The 18,789-nt window shown below is 52.5% G+C and overlaps 1 protein-coding gene across 1 annotated transcript; it reads right to left on the minus strand.

Moving 5' to 3' along the window:
- Window positions 1-1,126: 1,126 nt before the first annotated feature.
- On the minus strand, window positions 1,127-18,453 carry TALDO1 (transaldolase 1). Its single transcript, XM_039471174.2, has 8 exons — window positions 18,287-18,453; window positions 10,222-10,345; window positions 7,383-7,490; window positions 5,153-5,284; window positions 2,563-2,738; window positions 2,138-2,335; window positions 1,703-1,848; window positions 1,127-1,339 (listed from the first exon to the last, which is right to left on the minus strand). The coding sequence occupies exons 1-8, from the start codon at window positions 18,381-18,383 to the stop codon at window positions 1,307-1,309; spliced, it is 1,014 nt and encodes a 337-aa protein (XP_039327108.1). The 5' UTR covers window positions 18,384-18,453; the 3' UTR covers window positions 1,127-1,306.
- Between the last annotated feature and the right edge of the window lie 336 nt (window positions 18,454-18,789).

The raw sequence follows: 18,789 nt of genomic DNA on the forward strand, positions 1-18,789 counted from the left end.
GGTCCACCCCCATTAGGTCACCGAGGCCAGGAGGCGGACAGTGCACAGCAAGGGGCCTGTTCCCACAAAGGCAGGGGCCGTGTGCAGTAAGGGGTCCACCCCCATTAGGTCACAGAGGCCAGGAGGTGGGCCGTGCGCAGTGAAGAGGGTGCAGAGTGCGATACTTCTATCTGTAGGCAAACTAACTACTTTTAAGAAGATTTATAGGAGGATGCTTTAAGTCACACGGCAGTGACAGAGCTGTCAGGTTACCGCCACCTTCTGGCAGCTTCCAGTGGGTTCTATGGGAAGATGCTTTTCGAGCAGCACAGTAGCAAGAGCTGATGAAGTTCACAGTCCCCAGGGTGGACTGCCGGTCTGAGGGCAGCCTTCCACGAGAACTGGAGCAGGGTCCTACAGCTCCTTTATCAGGAGGAGCGGCTCTCGCCCCAAGCCTGCCACACAGCGGGTATCTTTACGACACTGAACGCTGCCGCCTGGGCCGTGGAGTCTTGTCCTGGTGTAACTGTCTTCCCTTAAACCATGCTCTGCACTGTGTCTGCTCTGGGCATTCCTCCGATTATAAGCTGCGTATTCCTTAATTCATGCTCTGTACTGTGTCCACTCTAGACATTCCTCCAATCATGAACTAAGATATAATTAGAGGTATATATGTAGGGAGATATTCTTTAGGCGCTCATACTATCAACTATCATATGATTATATAGAGAGGATTAGATGAAGGGATTCTTCAAGCCTTATTTGTATAAACTAATATATGATTATGTAAAGGATATATAGAAGGAAATAGCTGAGTGGTTAACACTGCAAAGTGAGAGATTCCTCAAGCCCTGTGCCAGGGCTCTGCTTAGCTCTCATCTTGGTGCCTATGTCGGGGGTTACACGCCCCCAGCTCCACCAATGCACTCTAGAGGTCTGAGGGCTCAGGCAGGTCCCTACCGAGGAAGGGACCGCCGTCAAAAGGCAGCCCAGCAACAACCCTGACCTGGGCTCCCGGGTAGTGGCACAGGCGGTTGTGTCTGGGGTACCCTGCCCCTGCCCCCATCTCCGAATCCTAGCCTGTGTTATAGCCCATCACAGCTAGGGCAGGTGATGTTGAGGAGACAAACGGGACGGAGACAGTGGATGAAACAGCCCAGGAAAAATGACTGCTTTAATGTATTAGGCAAAATTTTACATAAAATCAGAAATCTATGATCTGTCCCTGCTCCAATTGGTAAAAAATGCAAGATTCACCAGAAGCCATGTGCAGTCAGGCCCCAGCGGGCCAGCGGTGCAGACCTGGAGTCCAGCCGCAGGTGCTGCACTACTTCCCATTCTCTGCACTGAACATCTGTTCCTAGGAACAAGCACAGCAGGAGGGCACGGTCGGCCTCACCACCCCTGCCGTCTGCACCATGAAGCCCCACACCACTTGGAAGGAGGGAGGCCCTTGTGGGGTCTGTACTCTGAATGGGGGCCAGGGCCACAGGGTGGCCAACACCAGAGCCAGTCACCACACAGGCCAGAGAAGAGCCAGGACCCACCAAGGGGAACCTTCCTCCCCGGATGGCCTCAGCAGACCCCTCTTGCTGGGCAGCCCGTGAATGAGACCTGGGGTCTAACTGACGTTTTAACGCTGCCCAACTTTAACACCCATGCCCAGGCCTGGACTCTGATGGGGCTCAGCGTACGTCTGTGGCTGCCCCCACACAACACTTACTGTCAGCATCCGCTCCAGCTTCACTGCATCGGCAGCAAACTTGCGGATCCCGTCAGAGAGCTTCTCCACAGCCATCTGGTCCTCGTTGTGCAACCAGCGGAAAGACTTCTCATCCAGGTGGATCTTTTCCAGGTCACTGGCTTGAGCTGGGGGGACAAGAACCAGCTGCGTCCCTCCCCACCTTGGCCCCTTGGGCTCAGGGCTGTCCCTGAACTTGCTGCCCATCATCTCCCACCAGGGCCAGCCCTCACCCCCAGCCAGGCTCACACTGGAAGTGGGGTTCAGCCCACTGTGCCTCAGCTGAGGACTTGAATGAGACGTGTTAGGGAAGCCAAGCCCTCTACTGAGGTTCACTTCACCCTCATGTCTCCTGAGATGTCCTTGCCCCAAGGTGGGAAGGTTCCCCCACATCACCACAGGGCGGAGGGGCCTCACCCGCCTTGGCTGAGAGCACAGGCGCCAGCTTGGTGTTGTCCTTGAGCAGCTCTCCCAGGAGCTTGGGCGAGATGGTGAGGAAGTCACAGCCGGCCAGCGCTTTGATCTCGCCCGTGTTGCGAAAGGAGGCGCCCATGACAATGGTTTTGTAGCCGAACTTCTTGTAGTAGTTGTAGATTTTAGTGACACTCTTTACCCCTGGAAGGAGACCAGGCTGTGTCCAGGAAAGCGTCCGCAGAGGTACCGCCCCGCCTGCCTTCCCGGTGCCCGCCGACTGCACTACCTTGAGCCGCCGTCCCTGCCTGCCCTGCGCCGACCTGTGCACCTCACTGCTTGTCGTTGCACCAGCTCCATCTCAGGCTCTTCCCGCCCGAGGTGTGGCTGAGGCTTCTCCCCTTACCCCATTACCTCAGGGGGACCCTCACCAGGGTCTTCCAGGGGCTCATACGATTTCTTGTCGGTGTTTGCCACATGCCAGTCGAGGATGCGCCCAACAAATGGGGAGATGAGGGTCACACCCGCCTCGGCGCAGGCCACGGCCTGGGCGAAGGAGAAGAGCAGCGTCATGTTGCAGTGGATGCCGTGCTGCTCCTCGAGCTCCCTGCGGGGTGGGGGCAGGTGAGTGCAGGCCAGGTGCCCACCCAGAGCCACAGGCTGCCAGAGACGCTTGTGGGGCCTTAAACTAACAAGGCAGGAACAGGCTCGTGCCATTGTTGAGAACAAACCTGTAATACTCGAGGGTTCTAAATGGACAGTGGGTTATGGGTAACCTGGATTTTCTCCAACCCACATTACACAATAGACAAAGGCAAGGGAGGCCCCTGGGTGCCTCTGCTCTTGCACAAGGCCCTCGCCTCATCCCAGACCTCACCAGGGCTCAGCTCCCAGGCTAGAATCACTGAGTCAGCCCTACCACAGTCTAGTCCTCACCCTGCTCCACCCTAGCCCCCTTGCTCCAATACCAGTGCACTTTGGACATCCTGGGGTTGATCCCCAAGGACAGGGCAGTGCCCATACTTTGCCATGTGGCTGGGGCATGGGATGAGACAGCAAGCCTCTGCTCAGGCACCTTCAGACACAAGTTCCCCCTCCCTAGGTGCCTCTGCCACATGGCCACACAGGGGTGTTCAGGTGCAGCTGCAGAGCTCACCCCCAGCAGGGGGAGGGCCGATGGCACAGCGGAGCTGGGAAACAGCCTGCAGTTCCTCCACTCCTAGGCATACGTCCCTGAGAAACAGAATCGTGTGCAGAGCAAAACTAGCACATCTGTATTCAGAGCAGCAATACACCTTACAGTTCCCAAGGCGGAAACTGACCAGGTGTCCATCAACAAACGAGTAACTATGGCCTATCCATAAAGTGGAGTATTTTTCAGCACATAAAAAATGAGGCCGGGCACAATGGCTCATGCCTGTAATCCCAGCACTTTGGGAGGCCCAGATGGGTAGGTCTCTTGAGCCCAGGGGTTCAAGACCAGCCTGGGCAACATGGCGAAATTATCCAGGAATGGTGGTGCCTGCCTGTCGTCTCAGCCACTTGGGGGACTGAGGTGGAAAGATTGCTTGAGCCTGGAAGTCAAGGCTGCAGTGAGCTGAGTATGTGCCTCTGCACTCCAGCTTTGGTGAAAAAGTGAGATGCTATCTCAAAGCAGGTAGTGATAGCAGGTGGTAGAACATGCAGACACAGAGACGTGGCAACAGAACACCTCTTACTGATGTGATTTGAGTGTAGCTAGCATTGGCTACTGGTGAGAACATCACAGAGGAGTTTTACTTTGTTTTATACACTTTCTGTCTCTCTTCCACTGTGAACATATATGTATTTGTTTTCATTTTTCTGAGACAGGGTCTCACTCTGTCATCTAGGCTAGAGTGAAGTGGTGCAATCATAGCTACTGCAACCTCGACCTCCCGCCTCAGCCTCCTGAGTAGCTGGAACCACAGGGCTTCGCCATCATACCTAGCTAATTAAAAACTTTTGTTTTTTGAGACAGAGTTTCACCCTTGTTACCTAGGCTGGAGTGCAATGGTGTGATCTCAGCTCACTGTAACCTCCGCCTCCTGGGTTCAAGTAAGTCGCCTGCCTCAACCTCCCAAGTAGCTTATAGGCACCTGCCACCATGCCCAGCTAATTTACTCCTGACCTCAGGCGATTTATTTACCTGCCATGGCCTCCCAAAGTGCTGGGATTACAGGCATGAGCCACTGCATCCCACCTAATTTATTTTTTGTAGCAACAGGGTCTTTCTTGTCAAGGCTGGTCTGGAACTCCTGGGCTCAAGTGATCCTCCCACCTCAGCCTCCCAAACTGCTGGAATTACAGGCATGAGCCACCTTGACCAGCCAGCATATATTTTGTGTAACAATGGTTTACTTTTTTTTGGAGACGGAGTTTTGCTCTTTTTGCCCAGGCTGGAGTGCAGTGGCATGATCTTGGCTCACTGCAACCTCTGCCTTCTGGGTTCAAGCGATTCTCCTGCCTCAGCCTCCTGAGAAGCTGGAATTACAGGCGCACACCATCATACCTGGCTAATTTTGTATTTTTAGTAGAGATGAGGTTTCACCGTGTTGGCCAGGCTGGTCTTGAACTCATGACCTCAGGTGATCTTCCTGCCTTGGTCCCCGCAAAGTGCTGGGATGACAGGCATGAGATACTGCGCCTGGCTAACAATAGTTTACTTTTTAAAATCATGTAAATATAGGTTTTTGTTGATCAGGACAAAGGAATGAAAGAATTTGCAGGTGTTAACCAGTGGTTGCTCTTCTCTGCTGGGTGGGTGGACGGCACTTCCTGGAAAACCCTTCATTTCTGATCACCAGCAAGTGGGGGAGCTGGCTCTGGAGCAGACGGCAGATGCAGGTTGACATCAGCTGGTCAAGTCCGAGCTGTGGGCTGTGCTTCCCATTCTGGCATGCCCCAGAGCTGAGAGCCAAACCTGCCTGATGCCATTTAGACCCTGCCCCAACAACAGAGGCAGAATCTGTGAAAGCTCCTTCCTTGTGGGGGACTACTTACTTTCCAGCCTGAATTCCCTCCCAGGTTGATGACAGCTTTATAAGAATTCTGTCCTTGCTGATCCCAGCTTCCTTATAGAGCTCAATGAGGCGCCTGGCTCTGGCCACCATTGCATCTTTATCAAAGGAGAGCCTGTGGGAACAAGAACCCATCCTCTCAGATCAGGTAGGATGCCCACCACACAGAGCAAGTTGGAGGGTGTCTGCCCAAGTCAGTTTTGAGCTGCACCGTAAGCACCACCCCACCCCCACCCGCCCACCTTCCCCTCGCATGAGGCATGCAGAAGGGCTCTGACAGCAACTCACACCCAGTCTCACAATCGAAGGTCCTCAGTGGGATCCCTCAGCTATAATTTGTATTAAAAAATACTAGAAGTCGGGCGCGGTGGCTCACGCCTGTAATCCCAGCACTTTGGGAGGCCGAGGAGGGTGGATCACAAGGTCAAGAGATCGAGACCATCCCGGTCAACATGGTGAAACCCCGTCTCTACTAAAAATACAAAAAACTAGCTGGGCATGGTGGCGCGTGCCTGTAATCCCAGCTACCCAGGAGGCTGAGGCAGGAGAATTGCCTGAACCCAGGAGGCGGAGGTTGCGGTGAGCCAAGATCACGCCATTGCACTCCAGCCTGGGTAATAAGAGTGAAACTCCGTCTCAAAAACAAACAAACAAACAAACAACAAAAAAAAAAACCACTAGAGATCACTTGCTAAACAGGAGATCACTTGCTAAACAGGGAGCTCTTAGTCCTCAGTACCAACTGTGGGAGAGCTCATAATAAACTTTCTCTGGGGCCCTTGGGATGGAGACTATGGGTGGAACAGCCCCTTGACCTCACCTCGGCATCCATGTGTGCAATGGTGGACACCTGACTAGTCTGTCCAGTGCAGGAGTGTGGGTAACCCCCGATCTGGGCATAGAGGAAGGATAGCTCAGCGGATTCCCGGCACAATTAGCGCCTGAAAAATATCTTACTACTCAGTTATTTCCATATATATATATATAAAAATAAAAAATTAGTTCACAGTCGGAGGAATGCCTAGACCATAAACTAAGGAATAAGCAGCTATATATACATAATCATATCTTGCTTATAGTCGGAGGAATGTCTAGAGCAGACACAGTACAGAGCATGATTTAAGGGAAAAACGGTTACACCAGGACAAGAATCTATGGCCCAGGCGGTAGTGCCTCTGCCTGAAAGGGCACGAGCTGCATGACAGGCCGGCCCTGTTCAGTATCGTAAAGGTACCCGCTGTATGGCAGGCATGGCGCAAGAGTCGCTCCTCCTGAGAGGGAGTGGCAGTACCTTGCATCAGTCCTTGTGGAAGCTGGCCTCAGGTTGGCAAGCCCTCGCGCGTCCGAGAGCTTAAAACCCCTCCAGCATAATGGCGCCTTGGTGGCCGTGAACACTGTCAGCTCTGCTGCTATGTACTGACTCAAAGCATTCTCCTATAGAAATCACTGGAAGCTGCCAGCAGGTGACTGTATTCCCCGTCAGCTCTTCAGCTACTGTGCTGACTCAAAGCATCCACCTATAGAATTCCTTAGAAGTAGCCTGCCTCTAGGTAAGACAGATCGCACACTGCACCCTCTTCACTGCGCACGGCCCACCTCCTTGCCTCGGTGACCTAATGGGGGTGGACCCTTTTTTTATTGCATACGTGATTGTCTTGACCCTATCACTGTTCTTTTCTTTCCTTTTTCTTTTTTTTGAGACGGAGTTTCGTTCTTGTTACTCAGGCTGGAGTGCAGTGGCGCGATCTCGGCTCACCGCAACCTCCGCCTCCTGGGTTCAGGCAATTCTCCTGCCTCAGCCTTCTGAGTAGCTGGGATTACAGGCACGCGCTACCATGCCCAGCTAATTTTTAGTGTTTTTAGTAGAGACGGGGTTTCACCATGTTGACCACGATGGTCTCGATCTCTCGACCTCGTGATCCACCCGCCTCGGCCTCCCAAAGTGCTGGGATGACAGGCTTGAGCCACCGCGCCCGGCCTCCTATCACTGTTTGTAAGATGACCTCACTCACTACCCTGCCCCCTACCCTATACCTGTTCGGGGCCTCGCCTGTCTCTGCTTGTAGGTGGCGTGGTCCCCCGAGCTCAGCTGTCTTTTCCAGTCCTTCGGTTTCTTGTCTCTCTACTTCTCAGATCCGGCACCTCAGCACAGCGACAGGGGACACCCCACAACCCTGTAGGGCTTGACCCTACACAGGAGCAAGCATATTTACCTTGCATCTACTTCTGTGGATACTCGGCCTGGAATCTTCTTTAGTATTTCTGCTCCAAACAACACAAAAAGTTTATCAATAGCATTTTTAATCTGGTCCTCCTGTGACCTGAAATTCAAAGGGAAAAACACAGGTTAGAAGCTTCTGAGATTTAAGTGCACAAGAGTCTACAAAACGAATTCTGTTATTTCTTTTTGGTCAGGCTGGTCTCGAACTCCTGACCTCAGGTGATCTGCCTGCCACAGCCTCCCAAAGTGCTGGGATTACAGGAGTCAGCCACCATGCCCGGCCGAATTCCGTTATTTCTTTGCCAAATTTGTTTCCCTCCATCTTTTTTTCTGTTAAAACATTTTTTTTTTCTATTGTGGTAAAATAACATATAACATAAAATTTCCATCTTAACCTTTTTTTCCCCTCCAAGACAGGGTCGCTCAGGCTGGCGTGCAGTAGTGTGATTACGGCTTACTGCAGCCTTCACCTCCCAGGCTCAAGCGATCCTCCCGCCACAGCCTCCCAAGTAGCTGGGACTACAAGTGCACACCTCCATGCCCAGCTGTTCTCCAACTCCTAGGCTGAAGGGATCCTCCCATCTCAGCCTTCCAAAGCACTAGGGTTACAGGCATAAGCCACTACCCAAAGCCCATCATTTTTACGTGTGGTGGTATTAAGCTCATTCACAATTCTGTTCAACCATCACCATCCATCTCCAGAGCTCTCTTCATCATCCCAAACTGCATCCCTCCATCTTTTGGCACTTGCAAAATATACTATTTTCCATCTCTTCAAAGTCACTGGACAGGCACCAGGTGAAGCCCATGATGCTGTTCCAAAATGAGCCACTATCAGTGGCCTCATTAGCCCACTACACATAGGAAGATCTTCAGCTAGACTGTCGAGGGTTAGAATTCTTAGGCCAGACCAGGTGCAGTGGGTCAAGCCTATAACCAGGCACATGCCTGTAATCCCAGCACTTTGGCAGGCCAAGGTGGGTAGATTGCTTAGGCTCAGGAGTTTGAAACCAGGGCAACATGGCAAAACCCTGCCTCTACAACAAAATACAAAAATTAGCCAGGCATGGTGTATGAACCTGTAGTCCCAGCTACTTGGGAGGCTGAGGTGGGAGGACGGCTTGAACCCAGGAGGTAGAGGCTGCAGTGAGCTAAGATTGCGAGCCTGCACTCCAGCCTGGGTGACAGAGCTAGACTCTATCTAAAAAAAAAAAATCCTTTTTTTTTTTTTTTTTTTTTGAGACAGAGTTTCGCTCTTGTTACCCAGGCTGGAGTGCAATGGCGCGATCTCGGCTCACCGCAACCTCCGCCTCCTGGGTTCAGGCAATTCTCCTGCCTCAGCCTCCTGAGTAGCTGGGACTACAGGCACGCGCCACCGTGCCCAGCTAATTTTTTTGTATTTTTAGTAGAGACGGGGTTTCACCATGTTGACCAGGATGGTCTCGATCTCTCGACCTCGTGATCCACCTGCCTCGGCCTCCCAAAGTGCTGGGATTACAGGCGTGAGCCACCGCGCCCGGCCTTAAAAAAAAAAAATTCTTGGGCCACCTAGACATGGGGGCAGAGCTCATCTGTTGATGACCCAGACAAGCAAAGGCACCAATGTCACCCAATACCAGGAGCACCAAGGCCTTAGGCCTTGCTGAACACCCCATGAGAGGAGGAAAGGGGAGCCAGCTTAGGTTAGAGAGAGGAGGGTCAGACTCAGCATCCAGAGTGGCTGTCACAAATGGTCAGGGGAGCCACTCAGCAGCCAGCTGGACCTAAGCAAAGCCAGTACCAGAGAGGGACCTGTCCTGTGTGGTGCCCAGGTTGCCTGCTCGGCACCATCTTCCAGCTGTGAATTACCTTGAAGAGAATCTAAAATGACATTTAAAATGTGCAAAGCCATGGGCATGAAGAGTGGTCTACAGCTGCTTGGTTGGGTAAGGGACTGAGGACCTACTGCAAACAGGTGCCAAACAACATTCTGGGAGTTAGAAAAACCAGACTGTGATGCTCCCGCATCACTGCACAAATTTACCAAAACCCATCAGGCTGTGTATTTAGTGTATTTTATATCAATAAAGCTATTAAAAAATTTAAAAGCCAGGTGCAGTGACTCACATCTGTAATCCCAGCACTGTTTTGAGACCTGCCTGGCCAACATGGTGAAACCCCATCTCTGCTAAAAACACAAAAATTACAGTTAGGTGCGGTGGCACATGCCTGTAATCCCAGCTACTCAGGAGGCTGAAGCAGGAGAATCTCTTGAACGCGGGAGGCAGAGGTTGCAGTGAGCTGATATGCCATTGCAGTCCAGCCTGGGCAACAAAAGCAAAACTCCATCTCAAGAAACAAAAAAACAAACACCCCAATAATTAGCCAGTGGCGCACACCTGTAATCCCAGCTAATTGGGAGGCTGAGGCAGGAGAATTGCTTGAACTAGGGAGGTGGAAGCTGCAGTGAGTCAAGACTGCTTCACCACACTCCAGCCTGGATGACAAAGCAAGACTCCATCTCACAAACAAACAAAAAACGACAGCCAGAAGATGCGTGTTACCAGAGCTGGGGAGACTGACCACAAAAGGGGAGGAGTCTCTGGGTCTGCAAATGCTCTGCGTCTTGACTGGGGTGTTTACAGGGCACACATATTGGCAAGACTCTGTTCACTTACATCGGGTGCAGGTTACTCCACGCAGATTTCATTTCAAAAAGACAGTTTTTTCCCCCCTTGAGTTCATGGTGTTTGAGAACTAAAATTCAGTTTAGGAGGGAAACAAGGCCAACTGGACTAGCATGAGGGCCTAGCTGGGACTCCCTCTCCCAACCCCGAGTCCGAGGCACTCACCCGCCCAGCTTCCGACCATAGGCAATCGCCTCCTCCACCAGCTCCCGGTAAGTGGGCATCTGCGCTGCAGCCAGGATCAGGGATGGGTTGGTGGTAGCATCCTGGGGCTTGTACTCGTCGATGGCTAGGGAAATAATTTTCAGAAGCAAAAATGAGTGCTTGCTTCCAACTGGAAACACGTGAAGGAACCCTGTAAGTCCCAAGGATGTTAGGGGAATCGGGCATGTCCCAAAGTGGGGTGCAGCCACACTTCTCACACCTTCTTCCTGGTGACTGAAGGTTCGTCAAGAGGCGGCTGTTTGCACAGTGATGAAACAACGAACGCTAAGCGCCAGAAATCAAATATGCCACTGCAAGAGCTGGCTTGTAGCAGCATGGGAGAGGTTAGACAGCTAGGAGAACGCTGGCCACAGGAAAATGTGCTTCCCACTGCTGTGGGAAGCGTCCGGTCTAGAGTCAACGATCTAGATGTGAACGCTGATCTTATGGACTTAGCCCCGACCAAACTTCCCATTATTCACTTCCCACCAGTCACAAGTCTGGGCCTCTAGAACTTCTGACCCACTGGCATGTCCCCAACTTGAATTAACCTTCATGTTCAGTTAATTTGCTGGAGAAGATCACAGAACTAAGGGAAACACTGACTTACATTTACTGGTTTATTATACAAAGGATACAGATGAAGGGATGCACAGGGCAAGGCATGTGAGAAGGGCATGGTGCCTCCAGGGTGCACCACCCTATGGGAGCCTTCCTGTGTTCAGGTATCTGGAAGCTCCCTGAACCCTGACTTCTTGGGCCTTTTATGGAGACTCTATTGGAGAGACAAGATTGAAGTATGGACAGCCCTGCTGAAATGTTATTGGACAAAAAGGCTATCATCCGATGACTGAGGAAACCCAGCAATGCCTCTCTGTTCAGATTCTTACTGGCCTCTGTGCAACACTTTGTCCAGGGCATGTGGTGGGGCTGCTGAAATGAAGGTCTTTGTATTCTTTTTTTCTCCTTTCACTGGAAGCTGAGCAGTATTTTTTCATATATATATATATATATATATATATATTTTTTTTTTTTTCTTTCCTGAAATGAGGGTCTTGTGACCCAGAATTAGAAAAGCAGTCCGGGCATGGTGGCTCACGCCTGTTATCTCAGCACTTTGGGAGGCTGAGGCAGGTGGATCACCTGAGGTCAGGAGTTCAAGACCAGCCTGGCCAACATGGTGAAACCCTGTCTTTAAAAAAAAAAGAAAAAGAAAAAAAAGTAGTAGTGAATTTCTTTTTTTTTTTTTTTTTTGGAGATGGAGTTTCGCTCTTGTTACCCAGGCTGGAGTGCAATGGCATGATCTTGGCTCACCGCAACCTCCGCCTCCTGGGTTCAGGCAATTCTCCTTCCTCAGCCTCCTAAGTAGCTGGGATTACAGGCACGTGCCACCATGCCCAGCTAATTTTTTGTATTTTTAGTAGAGACGGGGTTTCACCATGTTGACCAGGATGGTGTCGATCTCTTGACCTCATGATCCACCCTCCTCGGCCTCCCAAAGTGCTGGGATTACAGGCTTGAGCCACCGTGCCAGGCCTCAGTAGTGAATTTCTTTATGGACAGCTCCAAAACAGAAAGGCAGAAAAAATTCCTGCCTTGAGGAGAGAAAGCAGGTGAAAGGAGAGAAGGTCAGCGACAGAAATTCTGTTTTCTGAGGTCTGCACCTGAGGCCTAGAGTGCCCCAACATTATAAAGAGGGTTGCGGGAATTATGAGCCAGGAACTGTGTACACACATGCACGCACACACCAGTTACCTTCAAAATCAGGTTCGTGGCTTATTATTTTCCAGATGGAGCCTTGCCGTATTGCCCAGGCTAGAGTGCGGTGGTGCAATCCCGGCTCACCACCACCTCTGACTTCTGGGTTCAAGCAGTTCTTTTGCCTCAGCCTCTTGAATAGCTGGGATTATAGGCACCTGCCACCATACCTGGCTAATTTTTTGTACTTTTAGTAGAGAAGGGATTTCACCATGTTGGCCAGGATGGTCTCGAACTCCTGACCTTAAGTGATCTGCCAGCCTCAGCCACCAAAAGTGCTGGGATTACAGGCGTAAACCACCATGCTCGGCCTATTACTATTATTGTTTTTTAAAATACATGGTCTGTCTATATTACTTAGGCTGGTCTTGAATTCCTGGGCTCAAGGGATACTCCTGCCTCAGCCTCCCAAAGTGCTGGGATTGCAGGCATGCGCCACCACACCTAGCCAGGCTCATGGTTTAGAACCATTCTTTTTTTTTTTAAACAAACTTGTAGGCTGGGCGCAGTGGCTCATGCCTGTAATCCCAGCACTTTGGGAGGCTGAGGCAGGCAGATCACAAGGTCAGGAGATTGAGACCATCCTGGCTAACATGGTGAAACCCCGATTCTACTAAAATACAAAAAAAAATTAGCCAGGCGTGGTGGGGGCACACCTGTAGTCCTAGCTACTCGGGAGACTGAGGCAGGGGAATTGCTTGAACCCAGGAGGTGGAGGTTACTGTGAGCCAAGATCGCACCACTGCACTCCAGCCTGGCAATAAAGCAAGACTCTGTCTCAATAAATAAATAAATATAAGTAAATTCTTTAGAGACAAAGTCTCACTTTGTTGCCCAGGCTGGTCTTGAACTCCTGGCCTCAAGGGATCCACCTGCCTCTCAAAGTGTTGGGATTACAGGTGTGAGCCACCAAGCCTGGCTAAAATTATTATTCAAAGTAGATTTATTATATTGTTGCTATTTTTTTGTATTATGATTTTTAAACTTTGTTCTTATTGCCTTCTAGTCTTTGCAAAGCCAACTCTCCTAAGGGGATAATCTTAGCTCAACATCCAGAGATTACCGATCCTGTGAAACTGATAAGAGGGAACTTGAGGCTAGATTCCAAACAGACCTGCTCTGATAACATTTTTCCTTCTGGCCTCTTTGTTGCTCAAATGTGACCCAGGTCACTGACATAAACCCTCATATCTTCCCTCCAGTGTGAGCAGGTCACTCCCAGCACTGAGGGACAATTAATCTACCTTCAAAATGGTTATCAGTGATGCTTTCAGAGAAATAACTTGATCAAAACAGGAAAATATAAAAAGTTGGTCATACAAATTGCATTATTCCTGTTATACCCAACTACAACAAAGTCAAGAAGCTAGGGGGGAAAGTACTCTGGACACATAACATTGCTACAAAAATGTAACTCACTGCATACCTGGCTACTGAAACTGCCTGCTGTAACCTGAAACCAGTTGATCTAATAGCTGCTGAAACAACCTGCTGTGACTCTGAGACTAGTTTTATCCACCACTATTACTCACAAATGAAAACTCACCAGCTCTCCAGAACCTTACTAGTGCCAATGAACTTTCTCAAAGAGCAATATGTAACATTTCTCTTTTATAAAACCTCCAACTTTTTTTTTGAGACAAGGTCTGTCACCCAAGCTGTGGTGCAGCAGTAGCACAAACAGGACTCACTGCAGCCTCTAACTCCCAGGCTCAAGCGATCCCCTGCCCCAGCCTCCCGAGTAGCTGGGATCACGGGTGGCTAAAAAATTAGCCACCATTCCCGGGTAATTTTAATTTTTTAAACTTTTTCCTGAGACGGAGTTTCTCTCTTGTTGCCCAGGCTGCAGTGCAATGGTGTGATCTCGGCTCACTGCAACATCCGCCTCCTGGTGTCAAGCAATTCTCCTGCCTCAGCCTCCTAAGTAGCTGGGATTAAAGGCATGCAACACCACGCCCTGCTAATTTTGTATTTTTAGTAGAGACAGTGTTTCACCATGTTGGCCAGGCTGGTCTCGAACTCCTGACCTCAGGTGATCCACCCACCTTGGCCTCCCAACGTGCTGGGATTGCAGGTATGAGCCACCACGCTCAGCCAAAATTTTTTGGTAGAGATGTGGTCTCACTTTGTTGCCCAGGCTGGTCCTGAACTGCTAGGCTCAAATAATCCTGCCTCAGCCTCCCGAAGTGCTGGGATTACAGGCATGAGCCACAGTGGCTGGCCCCAACTTTCTCTTGCTCTTTGGACATATCGAAGACCACCTTGTCTGCCTGAATTGCAATTTTTTCTTCCCAAATAAAACATTGAATTTAGAGATTCATCTCTACATTTTATTTTGACTTCAACACTGGCACCACATGGTTATCTTCAGCAAGGGCTGTTGTTAGCTGGGAGTGGTGGCACATATCTGTAGTTCCAGCTACTTGGGAGGCTGAGGTGAGGGGGGATCATCTCAGCCCAGGAGGTCAAGGCTGCAGTGAGCCTTGTTGTATCATGTGATTGTACCAACACACAGCCTGGGTGACAGAGCAAGACCCTGTCTTAAGAAAACCCCCCAAAACAAAAACCCAAGGATTGTTTTATTTGTAAAACTATTGTTTCTTTTAACACATTAGTTCCTTCTCAGGTAACCAAGCTAGAATTCAAAGAAGTCAACAAGGCTTAACCTAGGATCTTGTTGATCAGCCTGTCCAAATGGAAAGTGGAGGTGAAGAGATTAGCCAGTTTAGTAACTTTATTTGGCAAATAAGTACCTTTTTTGGGGGTGGGGAAGGGTCTTGCTTTGTCTCCCAGGCTGGAGTGCAGTGGCGCAGTCACAGCTCACTGCTGCCTCAACCTCCTGGGCTCAAGTGATCCTCCCAACTCAGCTTCCTGAGTAGCTGGGACTACAGGTGTGTGCCAACACGCCTGGCTAATTTATTTTTTTTTTTTGGTAGAGATGGGGTTTTACCATGTTGCCCAGGCGGAAGTACTTTTTTTTTTTTTTTCCTGAGGCGGAGTTTCGCTCTTGTTACCCAGGCTGGAGTGCAATGGCGCGATCTCGGCTCACCGCAACCTCCGCCTCCTGGGTTCAGGCAATTCTCCTGCCTCAGCCTCCTGAGTAGCTGGGATTACAGGCACGCACCACCACGCCCAGCTAATTTTTTGTATTTTTAGTAGAGACGGGGTTTCACCATGTTGACCAGGATGGTCTCGATCTCTCGACCTCGTGATCCACCCGCCTCGGCCTCCCAAAGTGCTGGGATTACAGGTGTGAGCCACCGCACCCGGCCTCTGGAAGTAAGTACTTTCAAAGGGTCCTTTAATGACAAAACTATAGAGGTGGAGAATAGAGGTTGCCAAAGGAACAGGGAATGAAGTGGCTCTTGGGGACACAGGGACATCTCACTGACAACTGTACAGCTATGTCCCATCACAGTGGTCACAGAAATTTACACATTTTATGAAATTGTAATATAGCACCCTTGCCCCAATGCAGGAGAAAACTGGGGAGCCCTGAGCCAGGCCTGCGGTAACAGCATCAGCATCGCACCGGTGCCCACCTCCCAGTGTGGATACCATGCCGTGGTCACACAAGATATCACAACTGGAAGACACTGGCTGAAGGTTCATGAGACTGCATGGGCTGATTTTGCAACTTCTGTACATCTATCCTCATTTCAACATGACAAGTTAAGAAAAAGCCAGTTTTGGCACAGCGCTGACACAGATGTGCCAGAATGCACTGTATGAGGCACTGAAAAGAACCCATTTCTTTGTGTAAAATTATCCCTTGATAAAGCTAGCTTTTAGCAAATGGCATTTACAAAATTAAAACAAAATCAAGGCCCATTGGGACAAAAATGGGTTTCGGGGTCCAGGGACTGAATGCAAAATGGAGAGGGTCACATTTTTGTGGGAAGAGCATTCACAGCTTTGATTCTATTTTCTGAGGTCTGTGCCTCCCTCCCTCAAGGAGTTAAGAACCTTCACAAAATACAGACCACAAACCCAACAAACTACTTTATAATTACATAACATTTACCAACATATACTATCAATGAATGTATTTTTTTTTAACATTTATTTAAAAATATGTCAGGACTTGGTTCAAAAGATTTTTTTTTTTTTTCAGATGGAGTCTCGCTCTGTCGCCAGGCTGGAGTGCAGTGGTGCAATCTCAGCTCACTGCAGCCTCTACCTCCCAGGTTCAGCGATTCTCCTGCCTCAGCCTCCCGAATAGCTGGGATTACAGGCATGTACCACCATGCCAGGCTTTTTGTATTTTTAGTAGAGATAGGGTTTCACCATGTTGGTCAAGCTGGTCTTGAACTCCTGACCGCAGGTGATCTACCTGCCTTGGCCTCCCAAAGTACTGGGATTACAGGAGTGAGCCACTGTGTGTGGCCAGATTTCTTTTTTATTTATTTCTTTTATTTTTTTTTATAGAGACAGGGTTTTACCATGTTGGTCAGGCTGGTCTGGAACTCCTGAGCTTAGGTGATCCACCTGCCTCGGTCTCCCAAGGTGCTGGGATTACAGGTGTGAGCCACTACGCCTGGCCAGAAGATTTCTTAAAACAAAACAAAACAAAACAACGACAACAACAACAACAACAAAACCAGGATCCCCAAGCCCCCTATGGATATGGGTTTAGGAAAATCCAGCTTTATTGGCCCTGCACTGCCAAGTGTAATGGATCTGATACTCCCAGCAGCTCTGCCCTAACTGGTGGGGGTCAGCAAGGAACAATACAGATAAGGGCTCTGTCCACTAAGCAAGCTGCAAATTATTCTCAGTGCTAAGAAGGGAAAAAAAACTGAGAGGCAGAAAAATGTGCAGCCACTTTTTTCTGGCCCTTTCTTTCTTATGAAGAAAGAGGTCTGGACTACAACAGGGGGCTGTGTGTGTGAGGGATTCGCAGCTCTAGCTTTGGATTTCCCAAAGAGGGGTTTGGAGCAGGCTGTGGCACCCCAAGCTCATCACTGAATCCCCATCTTTTATGGTTAAGCAGCCAAACATGCCAATTCGCTCTTCAGGCTCTACTGGATAAACAATGCCCTTACTCAGTTAACAAAGCGGAATTAAAGCCTGTTTCTCAAGTCACCATGAGAAAGCAGAAAAGAGAGGAAGTCACTTCCGTGTTAGGTGCTCACAGCATTCATCCATCAAACAGTCTATGATTTTCTTAAAGAACATTACTTGTTCTCCACAAAACATAGACACGAGGCTCATCTACTCTGCACTGCAGAGCACGGAAGAGCGAAGTATTAATAAAATGACCCTTCTCTGTGTTTTCCAAGTTCTCTCCAGTGAAAACAAGCCAATCCCAGGAAAAGGCGCCGTCCGACAGCGGAGCGGCCCGCGGCGGCCGTCCCGGGCACGCGGGGCTCAGGGCGGCGCGCGCCGGCAGCTTCTGCTCGGGGGCAGCGCTCGTACCCGCCCCGCGGGGAAATCCGCCCAACACCCGCGGCGGGCTGACCACGAACCGGCCACGCGGGCGCCAGCTCGACGCTCTCCGCGGCGTCTGCCCGACTCAGAGGCTCTGACAGCGGCCGGCGCTCCCGGGCGGCCCTGCGCGGAGGGACGGGCGAGGCTGGGGCTCGGGCCTCGTGCCCGCGGCTCCCAAGGACCCGCCCGCGCCCGTCACCGCCGCCCCCGGCCCGGCCCCGCGCCCCTCACCGCCGCCCCGGCCCCGCGCCCCTCACCGCCGCCCCCGGCCCGGCCCCGCGCCCCTCACCGCCGCCCCGGCCCCGCGCCCGTCACCGCCGCCCCCGGCCCGGCCCCGCGCCCCTCACCGCCGCCCCGGCCCCGCGCCCGTCACCGCCGCCCCCGGCCCGGCCCCGCGCCCCTCACCGCCGCCCCCGGCCCCGCGCCCGTCACCGCCGCCCCCGGCCCGGCCCCGCGCCCCTCACCGCCGCCCCGGCCCCGCGCCCGTCACCGCCGCCCCCGGCCCGGCCCCGCGCCCCTCACCGCCGCCCCCGGCCCCGCGCCCGTCACCGCCGCCCCCGGCCCGGCCCCGCGCCCCTCACCGCCGCCCCGGCCCCGCGCCCGTCACCGCCGCCCCCGGCCCGGCCCCGCGCCCCTCACCGCCGCCCCCGGCCCCGCGCCCCTCACGGCACCGGGCCCCAGAATCAGGCGACTGCGCCCGTCCCCCCGGAACCGAGCCGCCCGGGGCACCGCTACCCGGCCCGCGTCCCGGAACTGGGGACCGGGGGAAGTCGGGGCGCCCGGGCCTGAGGAGGGCGCCCGCCCCGCACCGCGCGCCGGGGCTCCGCGCCGTCCTCACCGTGGAAGTCGCCCGTGTCGGCCACCACGGTGGTGAACTGTTTGAGCTGCTCCAGCGCGGACTCCATCCTCTGGCGCTTCACGGGGGAGCTCGACATAGCGAGGCCGAGGGGGCTGCGGCGGCGACGGCACGGGCGCGCGGCGGCCCACAATGCCCCGCGGGCGCCGGCCAATCGGAGTGCGGCGCGGGAGGGCGAGACCCACGGGGCCCGGCGCGCCAGGCCAAGCCCCGCCCCCGGGGACGAAGCCCCGCCCCGGAGCCCGAGCCCCGCCCCGGAGACAGACCGAGCCCCGCCCCGGAGCCAGACGGAGCCCCGCCCCGGAGGCCGCGCCTGGAGTGCTGGCGGCGGGTCCCACGGGCGAGGTCTCCCCGCGTCTCGAGCAGCCGCCGCGGGCGGGCCGCGGGGAACGCCAGTACGACGCGGGGCGGCTGGGCGTCGCCTCCTTCCTGCCCCGCGGGACGCACCGGGAGGACCTGAGGTGGACCCGCCCGGGCGCCGACGC

The sequence above is a fragment of the Saimiri boliviensis genome, chromosome 6 (assembly GCF_048565385.1).
Source record: "Saimiri boliviensis isolate mSaiBol1 chromosome 6, mSaiBol1.pri, whole genome shotgun sequence".
NCBI classification, from domain to species: Eukaryota; Metazoa; Chordata; class Mammalia; order Primates; family Cebidae; genus Saimiri; species Saimiri boliviensis.